General features: G+C 43.3%; 1 protein-coding gene across 10 annotated transcripts in view; it reads right to left on the bottom strand.

Annotated features, from left to right (window-relative positions):
* fbrsl1 (fibrosin-like 1) overlaps positions 1-19,513 on the bottom strand; it is a 293,451-nt gene that overhangs the window by 74,626 nt on the left and 199,312 nt on the right. For all 10 annotated transcript variants that reach the window (XM_061037606.1, XM_061037600.1, XM_061037601.1 and 7 more), the window contains one exon: positions 16,063-16,092. In XM_061037606.1, coding sequence (XP_060893589.1) covers positions 16,063-16,092 — 30 coding nt within the window. The remainder of the gene's footprint in view (positions 1-16,062; positions 16,093-19,513) is intronic.

Raw genomic sequence — 19,513 nt, 5'->3', positions numbered from 1 at the left:
TAGACAAGGTTTTGTTCACACCTCTGTGCAGTAAAAGGACACCAGAGGACAATTGTTTCTGGCGCTGTGCCCAGCTCTGAGGCCGGGGTCTGAGCGCTGTCGGGGAATATGCCTGGTGACAGATGCTCGGGAGACAAGGGCCACAGCAGAGGTCCGGGGAGAGCAATTAGCACAAACGAAGCGGCTATGTCGTTAGCTGGTCTTTATTAGCCTCAGTGATCAGTTCAGAGGCCATTAGTCTCCTGCGATCACAGGCTTCCCTGCTTGGCTCTGACCATTACTGCTATTTGTGATTGTTCATGTAAAGTGTTTCAAGGTGGAGGGACCCCTGTGTCAAAAAAATACAAAAAAGTTACAGATGCTCAAGTCTGATATGCTCGATGCTCTTCAGCCTGATGGTTACGTAGAGGGGGGAAATGATGATATTCCAAAATTGAAATAATTAGGGCAAATAATAATTGTATAGAAGGAAAAAAACTTTACATTTGCAGCTTTTGAAATTAATCTGACTTTTTGGCAGTACAACAAAAAAAAAAATATTTTTGTCATCCAAAGAAGTTTATAGGCGTTTTGATTCCTCTAAAAAAAATAATTGAAGCCTTATTGATTGCCCTCTCTTAGAATAATCACCTGATAGAACTGGCCTATTGCTCATGTTGTTGCTCAAATGTGTAAAACGTCTCTAACGAAGGAGTTAATTAAAAGATAATTACAGGCGATGTTGTGGTTAAAGAGAATATAATGACGTAAATGAGCACTTAGGTAACCAGCATTCACTGTCGCCCATCCGTCTTCTCTTCTTCTGCTTTGTATTATTTATTTTACAACTATTTGAAGTAACTCGTCTACTCAAACGTGCCTAATGTGGAGGGACTCGTGGTACAGAACGTCTCGCTCTGTACCTGGTGTGTATCACTGGCTGGCGGGGGGCTCAGGGACATCTTCTTGTACACCTCTCATCTCTGTCCTGTGTTGCATGCTGGGAAAGAGCCGCCCCTGCGTGTTGTTCCTCTTCTTTTCCCGGGCCCTGAGAGACTTCCCCGCTAATGTTCCCCTCCTGTTTTACAACAGTACTTCCTGGAACAGCCCCCCTACTAGTCATCAGATGCTACATTAAGGGAGCACTCTGAAGTCTTCCTGCACCACTAAGGGCCCCTGATAAATAACTTATGGGGGAGAGGATTCAAAACATCTCTCCTATTACTAGCCTCGATTCATTTTTTACAGTCCCCCGAGCCTCCCATCTGTCCTGCACTTCAAACGCATCTGAATTCTCTGAGATACTTTCCCTATTCCATCCTATGGGATCCATGTGAAGGTAGAGAGGGAGGGGAGTGATGTGAGGGAGTGGGGGGGGGGGGGAGGGGGGTGGTAGAAAGGAAAGGAATATGACAGAGCCAGGAGCTTTGAGCAGCAGAATGTGCCGAAAGCATCTCTCCTATCACCTTCCTTTCTGTGTATTCTCCACGGAGGGGAAGAAAGAAAAGAGGATTTGAAGGAGAAGCAGAGGAAGGAGGAGGGAGGGAAAGATTTCTGGTTGAGGCGTTATTGTCCGACTCAGAGCTGCCACTCTCTGTCAAATTACAACACGTCCAACAACTCAGCCTTTTCTCGTTCGCAATTACAAATTAGACCATTAGGCTGTCGCTGCTCGTCCTTTCTCTCCTGCTTCTGTGTGCGTGTGTGTGTGTGTAAAGCAGTAGGGGTGGGAGATGGGAGGGGCTCTTCCCTGGGTGGGAGAAGGCAGTTTTAAGTCACATAACGAGACAAACAAGCAAACCAACAGTTGTAAGTTGATGTGATGTCGACAGTAATTGTCTTTGATGCGCTGGGGTTGAATGGGGGCGCGGCGGGTTGGCCTTGAAGTGGCGGTTATGGAATATAAATTGGGGCTGCCTTTTTTCTGAAGGTGGGAAAAAAAACACAGGCAGCCATCATGAGAGCCTTTTAGTCAACCACCCTATCAGCTTAAATTGCTTTTAAATTAGCAGTAAGAGCACGGCTAACAACATTCCTCAGCTGAATGGAGCCCACTCTGCGGAGGGAGAAGCATACATGTGACACGTATGGAATTTGATTGAGTCAAGATTGCTTTCACTGATCCTTTTTATTGAGACCATGATTCCCCCCCCCCCAGCTTAGGCCTATTCACATGTCAAGCAAATTCAATTTCAGTTTCAGATCAAAGATGTGCATGAGACCAATTTACTGTAGTGTAGGTGATATTAACCAAGAGACACTCGTTCAAAAGGTGACACTCTGATTTAACCAACATCACTGGGATCTATAGAATTAAATTATTTTGTCTTTTCCCCTAATGAATCCCTGTGCCTTCTATCCAACATGTGCATTTATACAGAATCAGGGTGGCACCTCTAGAAGGGAATTTATTTGTGAAGAAATCATTGACTTCAACTAATAGGATCTCTCTTGGTATTACACATTACTATACAGAGTGCTATTCCCGTAATCTGGAATTTTACTTGGTAGTTGACTCCAGCTTCTCCCTTCTGGTCATTATAAGAACCAGTTACTAAATATCAATGCCCAGATGACTATATCTGAAGCATACCCCATGGATCTCAGTGAAAAGCACAACCACTGTGCTTTGAATCCATAAGCCTGGTCTCATTTTACCACTAGGAGAGTAGAGCTAATGAAATCTTGCAGGAATTAAGTTGTTTAAGGGCTAAACTGCGGTTCTTGGCGGCTGATAATGAGCATGCTATGCAGGAAGGCCCCCCTCCAACCTCCTCTGCCTGTGTTGAACTACTAGCATCCCTTTCATCATCCAGCCGGTCTAAAAAAAAAAAAAAAAATAGGACACAAGCAAGTCTTTCAAAGGACAAATACTGTGTGGGGGATTTTGGGGAGCCTGGGTGAACTTAACAAGCAGGGATCTTACAGATTTAAAGGTACTGCTTAAAATTTATGGAGGCATGTTTGGACGGGGGCCACGTTGAACAGCTTGGCCAGCTGAGCAACATCACAGCGGGACGCCTAATAAGCTCCGCGCAATTTTTCACCCCATATTTTATCAATAAAAAAGCAGTTTAAACAGCCTCCCCCTCCGAACCGCAGCCGCTGCACTGCCTGCCATCTGGAGCCCTCTTTCATTTTATAATCCAACTGTCATTAAAATGCTTCTTGGCAGTTTACAGCTCGTTCCCCCTGTGCAGATGTGGAAGCGATCTTCAGACAGGGCCCTCTGATCAAAGTGTTCGCTGCTGTCAGACAGAACACTTACCACCCTCAGGCTACCTTCCAGTCCTATCCGGACTTAATGCCTCCCATTATTTATTTATTTCCACACTTCTGTATTTATCAGGTGCACCACTCCCAGCAGGGTTCTTGTGAGCTCCACAAGCTGGCAGCGGTTGCCTTAAGGTTACAGACGCAGGCCTGGGACTGAGGAGGCTGCAGGTTAGAACTGCTGTTAGGAAAAGCATGTTACCTCTTCTGAACCAACTGATGGAGTCCATATTAGCTGACAGCTGATGGTGAAAAAGAAAGGAAAGGAAAGCCTTCCATTTAACCCTCCACATGCATAGGGGGTATTGTTTTGATGGCTTGAAGCAACTGGGCTGAAAAGGTTTTAAGATCCAAAAACAACGACACTTTCAAGACATTAGCTAACATTATATTTTCAACAGCTGGTCCATTTCTTCAAGAATAAATACTGCAATACTTGCAATACCTGTAATACTTCAAACAGGTCACCTGAAGTGAGTCATGAAAATGCACTTCTTAGTATGAGGCAATAAAGTCTGAAGATGTGCTTAGGCTGACATTTTGTCAACATAAATCACTGTTTTGTGTCTGCAGGATTTCGGCCCTGCATGCGATGTTATTGATTTCATATCCATCAGTCCCGTTAGAGATCTGATGGCCCCTGTACAGTACGGGGTCTCAAGCTGTGCACATGATGTGTTCTTAACACGCACAATTCTCTACCAACAGCTGTGTGTATGTATAACTCGTATGAAAGCTGTGCTCATAGTGATAACGACCATATAAACCATTTCAAGGCCCAACCAACACAGCAGCCACAATATACGCATCTGTCAGACCGATGACAAACAAATAACTATAAATGCCAGTATATTGACCCACCATTTTAAGTTTTACTGTACTTTTCTGGCCATAATACTCCAACAAACGAGCAAACAGGACACCAGTGGTGCACAAACACAAAATAAACTTTATAATTGAGTTTACTATTGAAAAATCTTATTGGAAAACTGCTCAGATCAAAAATGACTTCCTGATATATTATCATGGCACATCATTGCTGTAACTTACTAAAGGAGATCAATGGGAGCTTTGTAATCTAATAACATGAGCGGTCCTGGCAGCAGAGACAAAGGTAATGGCAGTGGGTCAACCCGTTGGCAGAGTCTCTGTATCATATCATGCTGCCACATTCACTGTGTGCACACGCATGACTTGCAGGCTGCCGGGAGACCTCCTCACTGATGTGGCGCAGCACGCATGGCGTTAATGCTCCGACCGGGTGTTGATTGAGCTCCCCTAAAGCCAGTGACGCATGTTGCCTTTGTTTGGCAGCCATCCCGGTGTAAAAACTGAGGCCATATTCCGCCTGTCAGTGCCATGTGTTCGCTCTCCTCAGAGCACAGCGGCTGATGCCACTCAACCACCACCCCCCTCAACTCCCACCCCTTGGCATCTCTATGGGCACCGCAGGCCTCGCAGGTCTGCACTAATGAAGTCAAATTAATTTAATGGATGCCTGTGCTGCCTGCGTCTGTGCTGCGTGGCAGGGGGACAGTTTTAATGCTGCTCTCTGTCTGTGGCTCTGAAGCTCATAACATATCCAGGAGCTGCTCTACCTCTCTGCTGGAACGGACCGAGCATATCAGCCCTGGTTGTGCCAGTGTGTCCTGCAGGACTCAGAATCTTGATCTTAAATGCACATAAAAACTTAAGAGGCAGGGAGAGTTCTTCAGTAAACTTCACAGAGAGACCAGGTGTGTCCACTAATTACAGCTCAATGAAAAGTCGAAGGGGAAACGACTGGTAAATGAACATGAGTGACAGCAGTCGTTAATACCTGCTTCCCGCTGCCCCCTAAGCCTAAAAAAACCCTGCTTTAACTTTTTTGGAGCACTCTTTGATAGGATAATTTTTTTTTCCTGTAATCTTTCAAGCCCTGTACCTTCTCCTCTGGCTGGCCCAGATCAAAGCAGCCTGGTTCTGTGCATAAGGGACTGCAGTGGCTGGGGTTTCTGGCTTAATTGAAGGCAGCTGGCCCCTCTGTGTGTGTGTGTGTGTGTGTGTGTGTGTGCGCATGCGGGCGTGTGTGTGTCGAGGACTGATCTAAGCGTGCTCTCCGGGGTTCTCGGCTTTCCACATCACATACACATTCGCCCACGGAAAGTTCTCTCCAGAACCCCCAGTGACGCGAGGGCCTGCGGGGCTTGAGGTCTGGCAGTCTCCGGCCGATCCACAGGCATCTAAGTGTTTGGATTGACTCTGAGATGCTCAAGTGGTTAGCAAAAAAGAAAAGAGGGACTATGTTTCTCTCAGTGGGTGGGAGAGAGGCTCAGACATCCTTTACTGTCCATCATCACCATTATGAGCTGCAGCAGATGATCCTTCCCATAAATATGCACATGTGGTGAAACTTGTCTTCAGTGGAGAAAATACAGTGGCAAATACAAAACAACAACCGTCTATGACTTGGCGATGAATGTGTTTCAATTTTCCTTATAAATTTAAATGAAAAAAAATGACTGGCGTACTTCTTTGCTGACTGGCCTCTTTGTGTGAGACGGGAATGGAGTCTCTATAAACATTCTTTTCACAGCCACGGTGGACATAAGCTCCATTTACTGATTTATTCCTGGCCCACGAGGAGGCAAAGCTTCTTTAGGGAAACATTATCCACGATGGCACTGATTCCTAATAACAACAGGGAATTCTATATTTATCCCTTATTGCATATGCCATTTGTTGTGGAGGAAAAGCAAGTCGTCTTGCATTAGGAAGTGGAGCACAGACAAGCCAAGGCTGGGACAGACACGAGTGTTGGTGCGCCAGCTCTAAACGCACACAAAGTCTGTCTTGCATTTCCAGCCAGAAGAAATGTGTAAGTAATTACAGCCCAACCATGTTTATTGAATAAAAACCCACTTAGACATTATGTTTATGCACGATCAGAAACACTTAAATCTTACATCCACGTACACAAAAACATTTGACTCCTTTTTTTCTCTTTCTACAGAACATCTGCGCCCAATATGGAGTCAATTTTACTTTTATTACTCATGTGGAAAAATGTATATAGTGCCTGGATTGTTATTCAAACACAGGCCGGCTTGAAAAACAATGAAGTCTGTGCCATGCTGCTTTTAGAGCACAGTGAACACGAGGTTATTCAGTTTAGCTGCCTTTTAAACTTTGTGTCCTATGACTGCACTGGGATTACTCCCTGAATATGTGGTAGGCTCTGATTGCCATTAAGCAGATTTTACATCTATTTTTATTTATTTGTTAGGGACAGTGCATATTAATGAACAGCTGTAAAAATGCCAGATTATAGCAGAAGTGTTAGTTTCCATCTGCTGTCCCAAGTTATGTTTTGTAATATTGGTATTATGAAAAATAGATCAGGTTATGCAACCAATAAATACTGAGTTGCAACGTAAAAGAAGAAGTCTGTATGTTAATTTTCACAACTATAAATCACCACTTAGCAGCTGGACCATTAAATAATACATTCAAAGCGTCATCAAAGCGTGTGCATGTGCAATCCAAATTCCAACATTTCTAACAAGTCCCAGTTAGATATATTGTGTCACCACAGCTGATGCAATACATCACAACGTGTCTTGTTTGATATGACACGCCATGCTTTCTCTACCCACTGTATCATTGAGCAGGCGAGCCATCCAGCAGAAAATTGTGCAATCGAGCGTTTCACCTGACCGTCGCTGAAAAACTGTCCTATTACAGACCCAGGGCTCTCAGGCGGGAAAAAAGCAGTGTTTGAGGAAAACAACCTCTAAAAGTGGATCTGGTTGAGGTGGGGGAAAAACACATACCAAAACCAGGTGTTCATCCAGCCAACAATAACTCCCCCCCGATAACAATGATCACAAGAACATGGCCGAGTGGTGACAGGATTTTCTCAAAGAGTTAGCAGAGCACTGGTGTTTCAAAGACAGAGGCGTTTGTGTTTGTGTGTGAGTGTGTGTGTTCGGATTTGAACAGAACAAAGGGATGAATATTTGTTCTATTAACACTCTGCCAACACAAACAGCTTCACTGAGAGGAGGCAGTAAGTGAAAGAAGATTACAGTCTTGATGCCATGTTATGTTTTCACCCCCAACCCCCCCTCCTGCTCCTGAGTGGCTGGCGTGGTTTGGCTTGTCACAACCCTTCTATTTTCATCCTGAGAGCCAACATCAGCGCTAACCTTTGAGAAAGAATCTGAACCGGGCTATTGGGTGCCACATCAATGACGCCACGGCCATGTTGTCTGTCCCTGCGTCGCTGTATGACATGCATCGCTAGTGACAAGCCGTCTTTGCTGATGTTAGTTGGCCGTGTCTGCTGGCTGGCCCTGCAGAAGCTTCAAGTTTTTCTCTGTCATCACTCCTCTTCTTCCCAACATGCACTAGGGCTTAGTCTCACCGCTGAGGGTGCCCTTACACCCACCTCCAAGCTCATACACAAAGACACACACATCATGTTCTGCTGAGACTGAGGCCATCCTTCTCCACGTTAGAGACAAATGTGCTCCCTGATCACCACAGACTTACACACTCAATGCACAACAGATGGAATACTTGACAAATAGGAAATGGGAAAAAAAGCTGGCCTTCAGAGCACACATGATTTGGAGCAGAGCAGGAATGCATATTGCAAACAACCCGATAAAAATGAAAGAGATAAATGTTTCCAGGTTCTCTGGATCTGAAGAACATTATGAGACGTTTAATTTGGCCAGCCTATAAAGCAAGAAGTCATAATTTTCTTTCACATGCTCATCTCATCTTAATTTGAACTCCTAAAGCTAGGCCTTAAATCAAAACATTACAGCAATCAGGGAGGAACGGATAATCTCTCAAGTAGTTTGATGTTTCCTTTTATTCCGTCTGTTTTGTTTGGATTTCAGGGTTAGAAACTGAAAGCCGTGGTGAATGGAGAACGGACAGAACGAGAGACAAGTGAGAATGAACAAGGGAGAGAGAAAGACAAAAGCAAGAGGAGAAAAATGACATCTCCATATTAAGGCCTGTGTTGCCGGTGTCAGTTCTAATTTCACAGTGCCTGTGGGGAGCTGAATGCAACCAGTCAGCTCTGGTCTCATCTCGTTCCTCCTCCATTTTGAATCAGGGCCGACGAATCCCCGGCTGGGGGGGGGAATATTACTGGCAAATTGGTTTTAGATTAAAGGAGGTGGCAAGGCATTCTGCTTTCTCAGCTCTTTCCCAGGTGCACTTAATCTAATTTCATTAAAGAGATGAGGACGGATGATCACTCGTGTCGAAACATTAAGCCGGTCCGTTTTACCCGTCTATAGAAAAACATTAAGGTTGTCAGCGGCCTGGTGGGTGGTCTATTTGTTATTGAATAAGATGACTCTTGGAGACCAATCTGGATCTCACAAAGCAGTGGGGGGGGGGGGGGGGGGGGGCATAGGAGGGGGAACATACCTGCATGAATATATATGACCATCATCCTTGCCCTTGTCCAAGATGGCGGCACAGAGGAAGAGGTTAAAACTAACAACAATGCAATGAATGACAAAGTTCCCAATGTGAATAAAAAAAAGAAAGACCAAAGAGGGAGAAGATTTCAGGGGTAAAAAAATGAGTAGAGGATTTTGGTGTTGTAAATGGATATGTTTGAAATCCCCACAGCATGCTTGTTTTTGTTGCACTGTTGGCTTCACAGGGTAAACCCCCCCCCCCCCCCAAATACATGAGCTGGGAGGATACCATTAGCTGACGAGCCATTACCGATAAGCCAGTGGAGATGCTCCGACGCGGTGATATGACATTCATTTTGCACACAGCGGGGAAGATAAAGGGGTAGAGGAGGAATTAATGTGTCAATCAGAGCTTCTGTGCTGCCCCGGTTGATGAGTACACCGCAGCCATAAAAGAGCTCATAGGCAGGATGTGGTAATGGTCCTTGGAGACTCCTACAGAGGCAGATACACTATCCACTGAGTGACTGCCTGGCAAATAGGACCAAATAGAATTAGTCGACCGGTGTGTCCTCCACTGTGGCTATGGTGATGCGTCGGAGGTGGTGGTATACTCACCTGACACAATGCCACTGTCTCTAAGAGCAGAGAATACAAGCGGCTCACACTAATGTTCTGCACACAGACAGACAGCCACTGTATTATTTGCACAGGAGAAAGAAAGGAAATTGGAGTAGCCATCGACGACGGCAGAGTGGGGCCTAGCGGAGATAGGATGACACTTCAGAAGAGTGCGTGAACAAACTGAGATGGGATAAATCCCACTCTATTTCTTTCGTTGCCTCTCCAATGACAGAAAACGATCATCTTGACTTGGAGTATCTCAGACATGTCAAAGGTTGACAGACTTGGCTCTCTGATAGATTACAGGCGGAACGGGGAGGGATGGGAACTGATTTTCAACATAACATCCCAGTGTTATGAAATAGACTGTGTGATTGTCAAATCCAAGCAAGTTTTTTTAATACACCAACCATCGCTTATCATGAAATAATTAACAGATAAGTAAGTGTGTAAGTATGTAACGACAAAAAATAAGGAATAAATCAAGAAAAAAAGGCAGTTAACTGTTGAAAAAGGATCTCTATATTCTTACCAGACTTTTGTAATAAGTCCTATCAAAAGTGTGATATGTAAGCTCTTGTTGTCAACAACACAAGATCCCTTTGAAAACTCTAAACTATCCCCTTGGTTGCTGTTTCCAACTTATTGGCCACATATGGTGCCATTCATGCCTTTGATGGACACGCCCCTCACCTCCCTGTTGGTGCTCATTGGTCTAACCCAGTAATACTCAACCTGAGACTCGGGACTAGTTGTGGATCTTTTAGGTCCTACTTGGAAAAAAAAAGTTTATTTAAAAAGATTAGTAATTATTTAAAAAAGGGAAACATTGTCAGCAGAAATGATTCTTTGCAAGTCATGTCACTGTGTTTCTTATATTTTAGGAAAGAAAGAGGTTTTTTGTGTGTGGCTCTTGCAGAAATATTTTTTGGTCAATGTGGCTCTTAAGTCTAACAAGGCTGAGTACCACTGCTCTAACCAATCTAACCTCACCTTTGCAGGTGCCTCATTGGCTGATAGATGTGTGGATGCATATGCTTGGTTTTATGTGTTTTTTTTTATTTTACCTTTTAGATTTTTTTTGTACATTACACTAAATGTCATACTATTTCTATTTAAATGATGCTTGCAATGTGTTTCTAGATGAACCTGTTGAACGCCACAAGCCAAAACGTGTCGGTCTAAAACAGTTAATGAAGTTGATCTTCATACCACAAGTGTTGCAGGAGCTTTTTCACCTCATCAACAACCCACAAAACAACAAATCTTTCCACAGAGCAAACCAAACACTTAGGGCCAGATTTACTAAAGGTTTGCGTGTCTTAAAACGTGTGCAAACTTGATACCACCAGCAAAAAAAGCGCTATCTGATCTACTAAGGGCGCGCAGTGAGGACTGCGTCTTTCAAATGAGCAAAACAACACGCATTGTCCATTTAGTACGTTTGCCTTAATGAATATGCAATATGGGGCGTTTCTGCCCTAACGTGCAAAATACTGGGAGGAGAAAATGCAAACAAGTTAAGTTAGTACACGCAAACCTGGCAAAAATTGCGGTGATTATGACGGTGTCTGTATTTAACACATGCTAACCCAGGAGACCAGTGTTACACACAACAGGCTGCTGTTTACATGTTTCAAATGACAGAAAAATAAATTGCATGCATTTATTTTTTAATTTGATTCAATATTCTAATCGTTAAGGAAGAGTAACACCATGATTCAACTACAGGCTAGTGTTGCCATAGCCTACAGCCAAAGAAAACTGAACATTCACAGCCTCTGCATTCTATAGAATTTCAACATTGACATTTATTTCTTCCTATTTCCCTCTTTTCACCAACATTACATTTTAAACTGGGGATTTCCTTTTTCTCGGGTCTCGCGTCTCTCCCCCAGCTCGCCCCCTCCGGTGCGCTCCTCTCCATAATGTGCTCGTCACCTCCCTCTAAAGCCCGCTGCTGCTGCTACTCTGTAGGACACTTGGATTGGGGGACCTCACCACTGTTTGTACCCCCGTCTTCGATACCTTTTTCCAGGGCATTTATGTCAGATCAGACACAGCGCTGGCCAGTTGTCTCTGTGCGCAACAACGGCGAGTGTAGAGCGCCCGTGCGCACCTCCTGCGCAATGTATGACACTTCATTCTTAAGATGAAGGGAAGAAAAGAGAGGCCCTGTTTAATGCCGATGTTTTCTTATAACCAAAATTTTATTTGTAATATTCAGATTTATCTGCTATAACTCGAAAGTATTGTGCGTTTCTTTGCCTCTCCCAGTAATACCTATTTTGCGCTTGCAGTCATCCTGCTTTCTGTCCAAACTCTCCGTGATGTAAACCAGTAGAACACGCAAAAGCCTAACTTAAATAGTACCGCCTCCACAAGGTTTGCACCTGTTGTCATTCACGCAAATTGTCTTAGTAGATCACCTGCAAAACGCCCACCAACCAAACGTGCAAACTTTTGGAGTGAACACGCAATTTAGTACTCTTTAATTGGGAGCTTAGTAAATCTGGCCCTTAGCCATTGGTATACATGTCTATCAGCACAGAGTCATCAAATGGATCAAAGCATTTAGATCAGGAAATAAAGAATGTTCTATAGCAGGGACTCAGATAGACTGAAATACACATTCTCCCTGCATTGCAAAGTGATTTCAAACATGTGGTTAGCTGTGTCTAATTAAAGCATGGCTATGTGCTAACACACCAAGTGTTGCTTGACTAACTGTAAAGACAGACATCACATTATCCTGCTTAAGGAATTCTTTCCATGGATTATTTTGTGGGTAGCAGACATAAGAGAGGCAATTCAAGGTCAGCCCCGGTCTTTCTACAGAAGGAGCACCGTGCACTTGTCATTGTCAAACATCATGTAATCTCCGACATCAGACGACAGGCGTCCCAAGAAGAAATGCCAGTGATGAGAACACAATAGTCAGACTCTGATTACTTGTTTCTTTAGTGCTCAGCCAATCAAACATAAAGATCCCCTTCACAGCAGCCCTGTGCTGAACTGGAGGTGACCCGGCAATCTCCACAGAATTCAAGTCTGACATGTTCTGGGAATACGTGACTGCATTATCCAAGGCATTGCTTCGATACAAGCCAGCTTCACAAGGTGCAGCGATGTGAAGTGACTTTGCTGTGGCAGCATCTCGTCAGTTTTATTCAAATACAGTGGAACTGATTGCACCCTGGGGGCACACCTGGAAGCAATATTCTAATTAAGTTAATCTGTGAAATCCTGACAATGTGGGTGTTCAGGTGGCTCGTAATCTGATGTGAAAGGAGTCTTTGTTTTCATTGGAAAGATACGGGAGGAGCTGGCACCTGTTTCAGCAAAACGTTGCAGAAAATTATCGCTGTCGAGTTATCCCGAGTGCGGGCAATTACAAATGACAGTGTTTGTCTTTCTCCTCAAGGAACCCAATTTTTACACCATCAGTTTTTTTTTCTGCTTTTTGTGATGGCCTGTCAAAGATTCCCCCCCTCCCCCAGTCTTCTCCTTTCCTCAGCAATTTGCCATGGTTGCTTCACAACTCTCATCAACTTGATTATGATGAAATGTGTTTCTGAGAAAAAGAAAAGGTCAGCACTGTTTCCGCCTTTATCCAGATGTTCTTTTCTCATTGCACCCTTGTAAAATCAACGTCAACACTAACAGCGCATTTTCCATTCCACAATAGGTAATCATGATTTGAAATAGTATTGTATAGTTCATCTACACATTTTGTTGGCTCCTTAAGCCACCGAGAATAAGTTCTCATATGTACTGTTCATAATGGGCTTCATTCACAAGCACAATCTGTGCTTAAACTGTTGACGCACAAATCTGGGATTCATATGTTCTTACTTAAATTTGTTCTCATCTGCAAACAAAGGTAAATCTTCCTCAGATGATTTCAGCTTTCTCAGAAAAATGTCAACACACACCCTTTTAACTTAATGCACAACATATTGAAACTACATTCAGTATAACAAAGTGTTTAGTAGACAAAAGTAATTGCAACCCTGAATTTTTTCAAAATGCATTGTCTGAATGTGTTAAATAACCATGAATTGTATGCCTCCTTATTTAAAAAAAGGATCAGGATAGAAAATCAAGTCGAACACAAGCCTTGATAAATGATTGTTTGCCGGATGTAGCAAGAATTAGATTTTCCATTTGAGGAGGTATTTTGTAACTGGCTATAGGATAAAAAAAAAAAAGAATTCTGTAAGCATCGTGTTTAGACAATAATATTTTTCTCACATGAATTTCTCCAGTGTGAATACAGAGTAACAAGGCAAGTTGTCGTTCTTTTGACCAATATGTCAAGTTAGAACAAAGCCTGAGAAGGCGAAGCAGCAGTCTTGCTCTTGACAGTGGACTGTGTGATAATTGGTACAAAATTCAGCAATCAGACCACCGAAAACTTGGCAGCACTGTCTAACGGTGCACCATTTCTTGAACTGAAAAGAGCTAAAACTGCTCACATAAGTGGTGCCAAATGCCAAATATGGATCTTTCAACTGAAAAGACAGAGGCTGACACCTCACCAACAACATGGCAACACCGCTGAATTCCCACAAAACTGCCGAAGCATTGTTTGTTTCTCCTCTCTTCTCTTTCTTATAGCCGTGTTGTTTGGAACCATGGTATCAAACTTTTATATATTAAATGTCAGAATTTGTGACACTGTACAGAACTGTTAGAAGTCTCAAGTAAGTGATAGAGCAGGAAGGAAAAACAAAACCCTGAAAAGAAACACTGAGAGTTTCCTTCCCTCTCTACCCCCCACAGTGATGCCAGACAGCCGTATGGAGACTGACAGGCCTGCTACGTCTCTCTGTCGTGTCAACTAGCTAGTGCCCTCGGTTCCTTCTCGCTTCAATGAAGAGATAAAAGCCTATTGACTTGCCAGGCTACAGTTAATGCAAATTGTGCCTGCTATCAATGTATTATTTATGGGGAGAGCTGCAGACATTTCCACAGAACTGGGAGCTAAGCTTACAGGAGATTAGGCATGCTATCTCATTCATTTACCAGGGAGTAATTGCTAAACTGTGGAGGAATTAGAATGCACGAGGTTCCCCAAAGGCGTTTCATCTTGTAACCAGGTGGCTGCCATCAGACAACCACCTCAGAGTCGGGGATAAACAAATACACAGAAGTGAAACTGATAGACTACATCTGTCAAAGTGTCAAATGACATCACCGCCAAAATATCAACACAAATGCTTGATCCAATTTTGGTTTCCATGATTTTATAATTGGGGATTTTAAAGAAAAAGAAGTCACATCAAGCCATGGATAGTTGAGGTAACGATACACTGATAGCAATTTCTTTGGCTAATTCTGATTTCCGAACGTTTCAAGGTCTGACCTGCCGATTACGATTATCTTTCTTTAAGAAATTGTAATTGACAGCAAAAACAAACACATGTGTATGGACAGTGCAGATGTGAAACAAAACAAAACCTGAGTTCCAGGAACTGTTGGAACCCTCCCTTCCTTCTTTACTGATTCGGCAGAAACTATGAACTATTTTAATTCCTAGAACCTCGTTTAGAGGAACCTCGTTTTTTATCTCCTGCTTCAGAGTAGGTGTTCTCCCAGATTAAGAGGGACCTTGAGTGATGTAAGTGCACGGTGATTGACCCATACATCAGCGTAAACTGATTGGCCGAACATAAGAGCCAATCCAGGACACAAAAACCGCCATTTTTAAATCTCACTGTAAACATTGTCAAATTACAGTGAATAACAGTCGGTAAAAGCTCTTCAAATCACCATAACCATGGTAGGAATGCAGACAGAAAAAAGTCACTGTGGTGTGTAGATCTCAGAGAACTCCATAGCCTCTTCAACAAGTCTGCAGAACTGTTTGGTCCGAGAACACCTAATTGGCCAAGAAGAGCAAGTGCAAAGATTCGCTCTTTGTTCTTCCTCCAGCAGGTCAGTGTTTTTTCACCTGTTCATATAGCCACCTCACGTCTGCACTGCGGACATGTTTGCTTACATGTACGTGGCGGTCATGTTCATGTCTGAGTCGATGTGTGCATGCCATGAAACTTGTCGCTGGTGTGTAAGTCTGAGATCGCTGCACCTTAAAGATGTGTTGGAAATTGTTTCTTGAGGGTATTATCCATTACTTTAAGCAAACAAAAATGGAAGTAAGTTGCCATAATTCCAGGTAGCCATCTTTGATCAATTTCACACAGAGTGATTTTCTTAAAGAAATTTAAAAATTCACTTTTTTGAGAAACTCACTCTGTTTTCACACTTCACCTCCGTTTTTGAAGAAAGGACGAAGGTATTTCTTCAACTGGAACACATTCATCTTTGCAAAACTCTAAAGTACAAACATTTTCTTTTTACATAAGACGCAAGAAGTATAGTTATGATTTTGCTTTGTAGTATATTTGCAATACAATCAAATACACATTTCCTAAAGTGCATTGTTTCAGCATAAGCTGTCTTCAAGACATAATCAGGCATCGAGTGCTCCAAAGACTACGGATGCCTTATTTTGTCACTTCATACAAAACAAGACTAACACCAAAAACGGATTCTTTTGCAGTTTCCTTGTCACTTTTCTGGAAGATGCAAATGATCAACAGTGGTGGAACAGGCAGATTGTCTCTTACACCTCGTCTTTCTTGCTAACAACACACTGCGACTGTTCCTCTCCTCTCCTCGAGAGCTCAAATGTGTTATTCACAACTCCCATCCACTTCATGTGGTGGGTGAATAAACACAGGAAATGCAGTCTTACCTTGTCGTCAATGTCACTCTCGCTGTCACACTGTAACAGAAAAGAGACAGACACAGGAAATATAAGGAATTATTCATTTGCCCCCTCCACAGTAGCCCATAATCAGTGCAGATGTTATTTTTGTGTAAAACTTCGCATTCAGTGACAGCTTTCAGAGCAAACGGCAGAGGATGGGGAGAGGGGGGAATTTGTGGTAGTCTCAGAGAGTTTTTCATGTTTCAAAAGCAGCACAGAATGCCATTATGGTGTTTCTGTTTCAAATTTCTATGCTTTAAATTGATAAAAGATAGCAAATGAATTACACCACACACTGCGTTCTCTCATAAAGAGGCTGTTCAATGACTTTGCATTCAGCTGCAGCTGGTCATTTAGCCTTTTAAGAGTGCTTTAAAATTGGACGATAGTATCTCAAGGACAGAGGGAGCTCGGGCTCTCTGAATACTCAAACACAGTACCTATTAAGTGTGGTATTTCAAATCCACCTTGTGGCAAACCAGTCTTTAATTTGTATGTCAGACTTCAGCAGGGAGAAAGGAACTGAATGACAAAAGGTTGTATTTTGAGAAATGCCTTGTGTTGCACGGCCAAAGGTGAAATCACAAGTCTGTTCACTTAAGAAGTGAAAAGTGTTTTTCCTCAATACTTAATTTTTTTTTACGTTATTTTACAATTTCAATAAAAACAGATTGGGCTGAAATGTCATGAGAAGAATGAAGCCAGACCTTGTATCTGACATGCAGAAGGCCACAGCTTTTCAGTCCTTACACATTCTAAGGCAACAAACTTTTTTCTAAGCAATAAGTTGAATTAAAAATTAGAATAAAACTTGATATTTGATTCATCTCGAGTCGTAAATAATGTGTGATGTCAAAGTGAAGTCAATACCTTGACTTGCAGTATGTTCAGTACATAAATGACACTTCTGATCCTGTCAGTCAAAATGTGATGCATTCGGTTGCCGTGTTAAACACTTTCCTTAACCCATGTCGAACCCACGACTCCTTGCTTCCGTTTCTCACATTCATTTGTTTATAAATGCCCCCCCCCCCCCATCTCCCCCCGTCCAGAGGACAATAGATGGAGAAGTTTTGGAAAGAGGAGTGGTCGAGCTGCAGTTCAGTCCCACTGGACCTCACAGCAGGAAGCTTGAAGAGCAGAGCAATTCAAGCGGAGAGCCAGTTAGAGAGGGAGAGAGGGCCCCCAGTGAAAAACTGCCATCAATCTGTCAATTAAGTTCCTGTGGCAACATATTTAAGTGGAGCCTCTTTATTTTGTTTGACTCCCTTTCAGAGCCGGACACAATGAGCAGGGAGCTGGGTCAATGGAGCCACAGCGGCCCTTTGTTCTGAGTGCGGTGGGTCCAAATGTATAATTAAGTAACGAGAGTAATCAGTGCAAGGGCTCAGTGGCCAAGATCTCTCAGGAGAGGAGTGTGTGTGTGTGTGTGTGTGTGTGTGTGTGCGCGAGTGCGTGTATGTGTGCAGGGCTTCTATGCTCAGTGATTCATTCAGCTATGCAAAGACAAGAGATACAGCAGGAGTCCTTGCTGGCAGGAGCTTTAAGTGAAAAACATCAGCACCCCCTTAGGAGGTTTTATTGTTGTGTTTGCATCTCTATCTGCAGAACAATAACTAAAAGAAATGCCTGAGCACTTATTGTTCATACCGGAGCAGAAGACCGAGAACAAAAGCGTACACCTGATGGAGCACAAGTGCGGTTAAAAAATATATATATATTTAAAAGACGGCTTTGTACCAGCTGAAGTGATTGCTGTTCATTATTTCAGAGCCTGTCAGTGAGGATCAGGAATTTAAGTGTGAACGCATAGAAAAGCCGCCTCACAATACAGTGGAAAATGACTGAGACGATACAGAAAGTGCGACAAAAATATCTCGGGGTTTGCTTTGTTCCAACTGTTTTAATTAATTGCTTTAAAATGAAGGAAAACAGCACATACCAGTCCTTGACCAACACTTGTAAAATTAAAATGTAGTCTCAACCTACCAGTGCATACTTAGATATACTCCGAATAGAATAGAACAAATATAGCGCAAAACAGTTTGATGCAAAATCTGTCACTTTCTGCCAGGGAAGGTTTGCTAACTCTAATTTCGGTGCTTTTCTTGTCAAAGACCGTCATTACAGAGTGCAGGGCATTAAGCTGGGAAAGTAGCTTAGGCTTCTTGTCAATCAATTCTACATTCACACTGAGGATTTGGGGCAAATTTATTGCCAGCCTTTTTCTGTTAGGGGGAACATCTCAACCTGTAATCTCCATCTATTTGTTCCCTCGGCTCTTGCATCTTATCTGAAAGGAATCACGTTGAAAACAGTGTTTCTCTACATTTCTATCTGTGTGTTACAAAAATATGCTAAATTGATCCAATCTCAAACTTGGCTCTACCCACTGGAAACGGGTGTAAATGTATTCTTAGCATGCAGCTGAGCAGATAGTTTCTATCTCACAGCGGTGGTGAGTTCCTCTCTATTACTTGAGGATGAGTTTAAACCCTGGGTGACGGAGATGAACAACTGGCTCGGTGTATTCCCTGCGTGCACGCTCGGCCTTGTTGCTGCAGCGGTAGCCATGACACTAGAGATGAGGCCTCGCAAGGCAGGAGCTGGCGAGGAGGAAAAATAATATCAAAAGAGCACAGCATGGTGCTTATCCTTTTACAAGAAGCATGCTCTGCAGCAGAGCGTAAAGAGGAATACTGTGGCTCAGACAGAGACAGAGAGAGACACAGCACAGCAGGGGGGAGAGAGGCAGGTGGAGAGGGGGAACAAAACAACAGTAAGAACAGGCGGGGGGGGGGGGGGGTGCTATATAGGGATGGAGGGAGGGATGCATGGAAGAAGTGTTAGAGCAGTTTTTGTCAGTACTGTATGTGATTGCCCTGCCGGGCTACTACACTTGGTTGGGTCAAATCTAAGTAGACAATGAAGCTATAAAAGTGAGAGAATGGCTCATGTTTGTGACTGTGTGGGTGTAAGAAGACAACCGCGTCATTAAGCCCCCTATGCTTCTTTGAAAACCTACACTGGGTAAAAGATTTTCAACAGGGCTACAACAGAAACCCAAATGGTGAAATGCAAATGCACAACCACAAACAGAAAGCTCCCTTAACAGCATGTCTGGTGGTCAGGGGGGACTTTGTTAAAATCCGAGAGATATGCAGCTCACTAAGCTGCCTGACAGGAGCCAAGCCCCCAGAGGTTTGTGTCTCTCATAGATGTTCACAAACCAAACAAAAAGAAAAAAAAAAAAAAAAGACAGAGAAAAGGAAAAAATGCTGGCTGGCTCTTCAGAGGCAGGGAGCAAGCAGAAACATCTGCACCTGGCAACCGCCAGCTATGAAGAGTAACGGGGGACTAGCTTCAGCGGATGGCTCATCCACAATCCTCCCTCCCTGCATCCCACCTCCTCCACAACCCTCCCTCCGCTCAGCCA

Source organism: Labrus mixtus, chromosome 5, assembly GCF_963584025.1.
Source record: "Labrus mixtus chromosome 5, fLabMix1.1, whole genome shotgun sequence".
In the NCBI taxonomy this organism is placed as follows: domain Eukaryota; kingdom Metazoa; phylum Chordata; class Actinopteri; order Labriformes; family Labridae; genus Labrus; species Labrus mixtus.
This window is presented reverse-complemented; position numbering and strand designations above follow the sequence as displayed.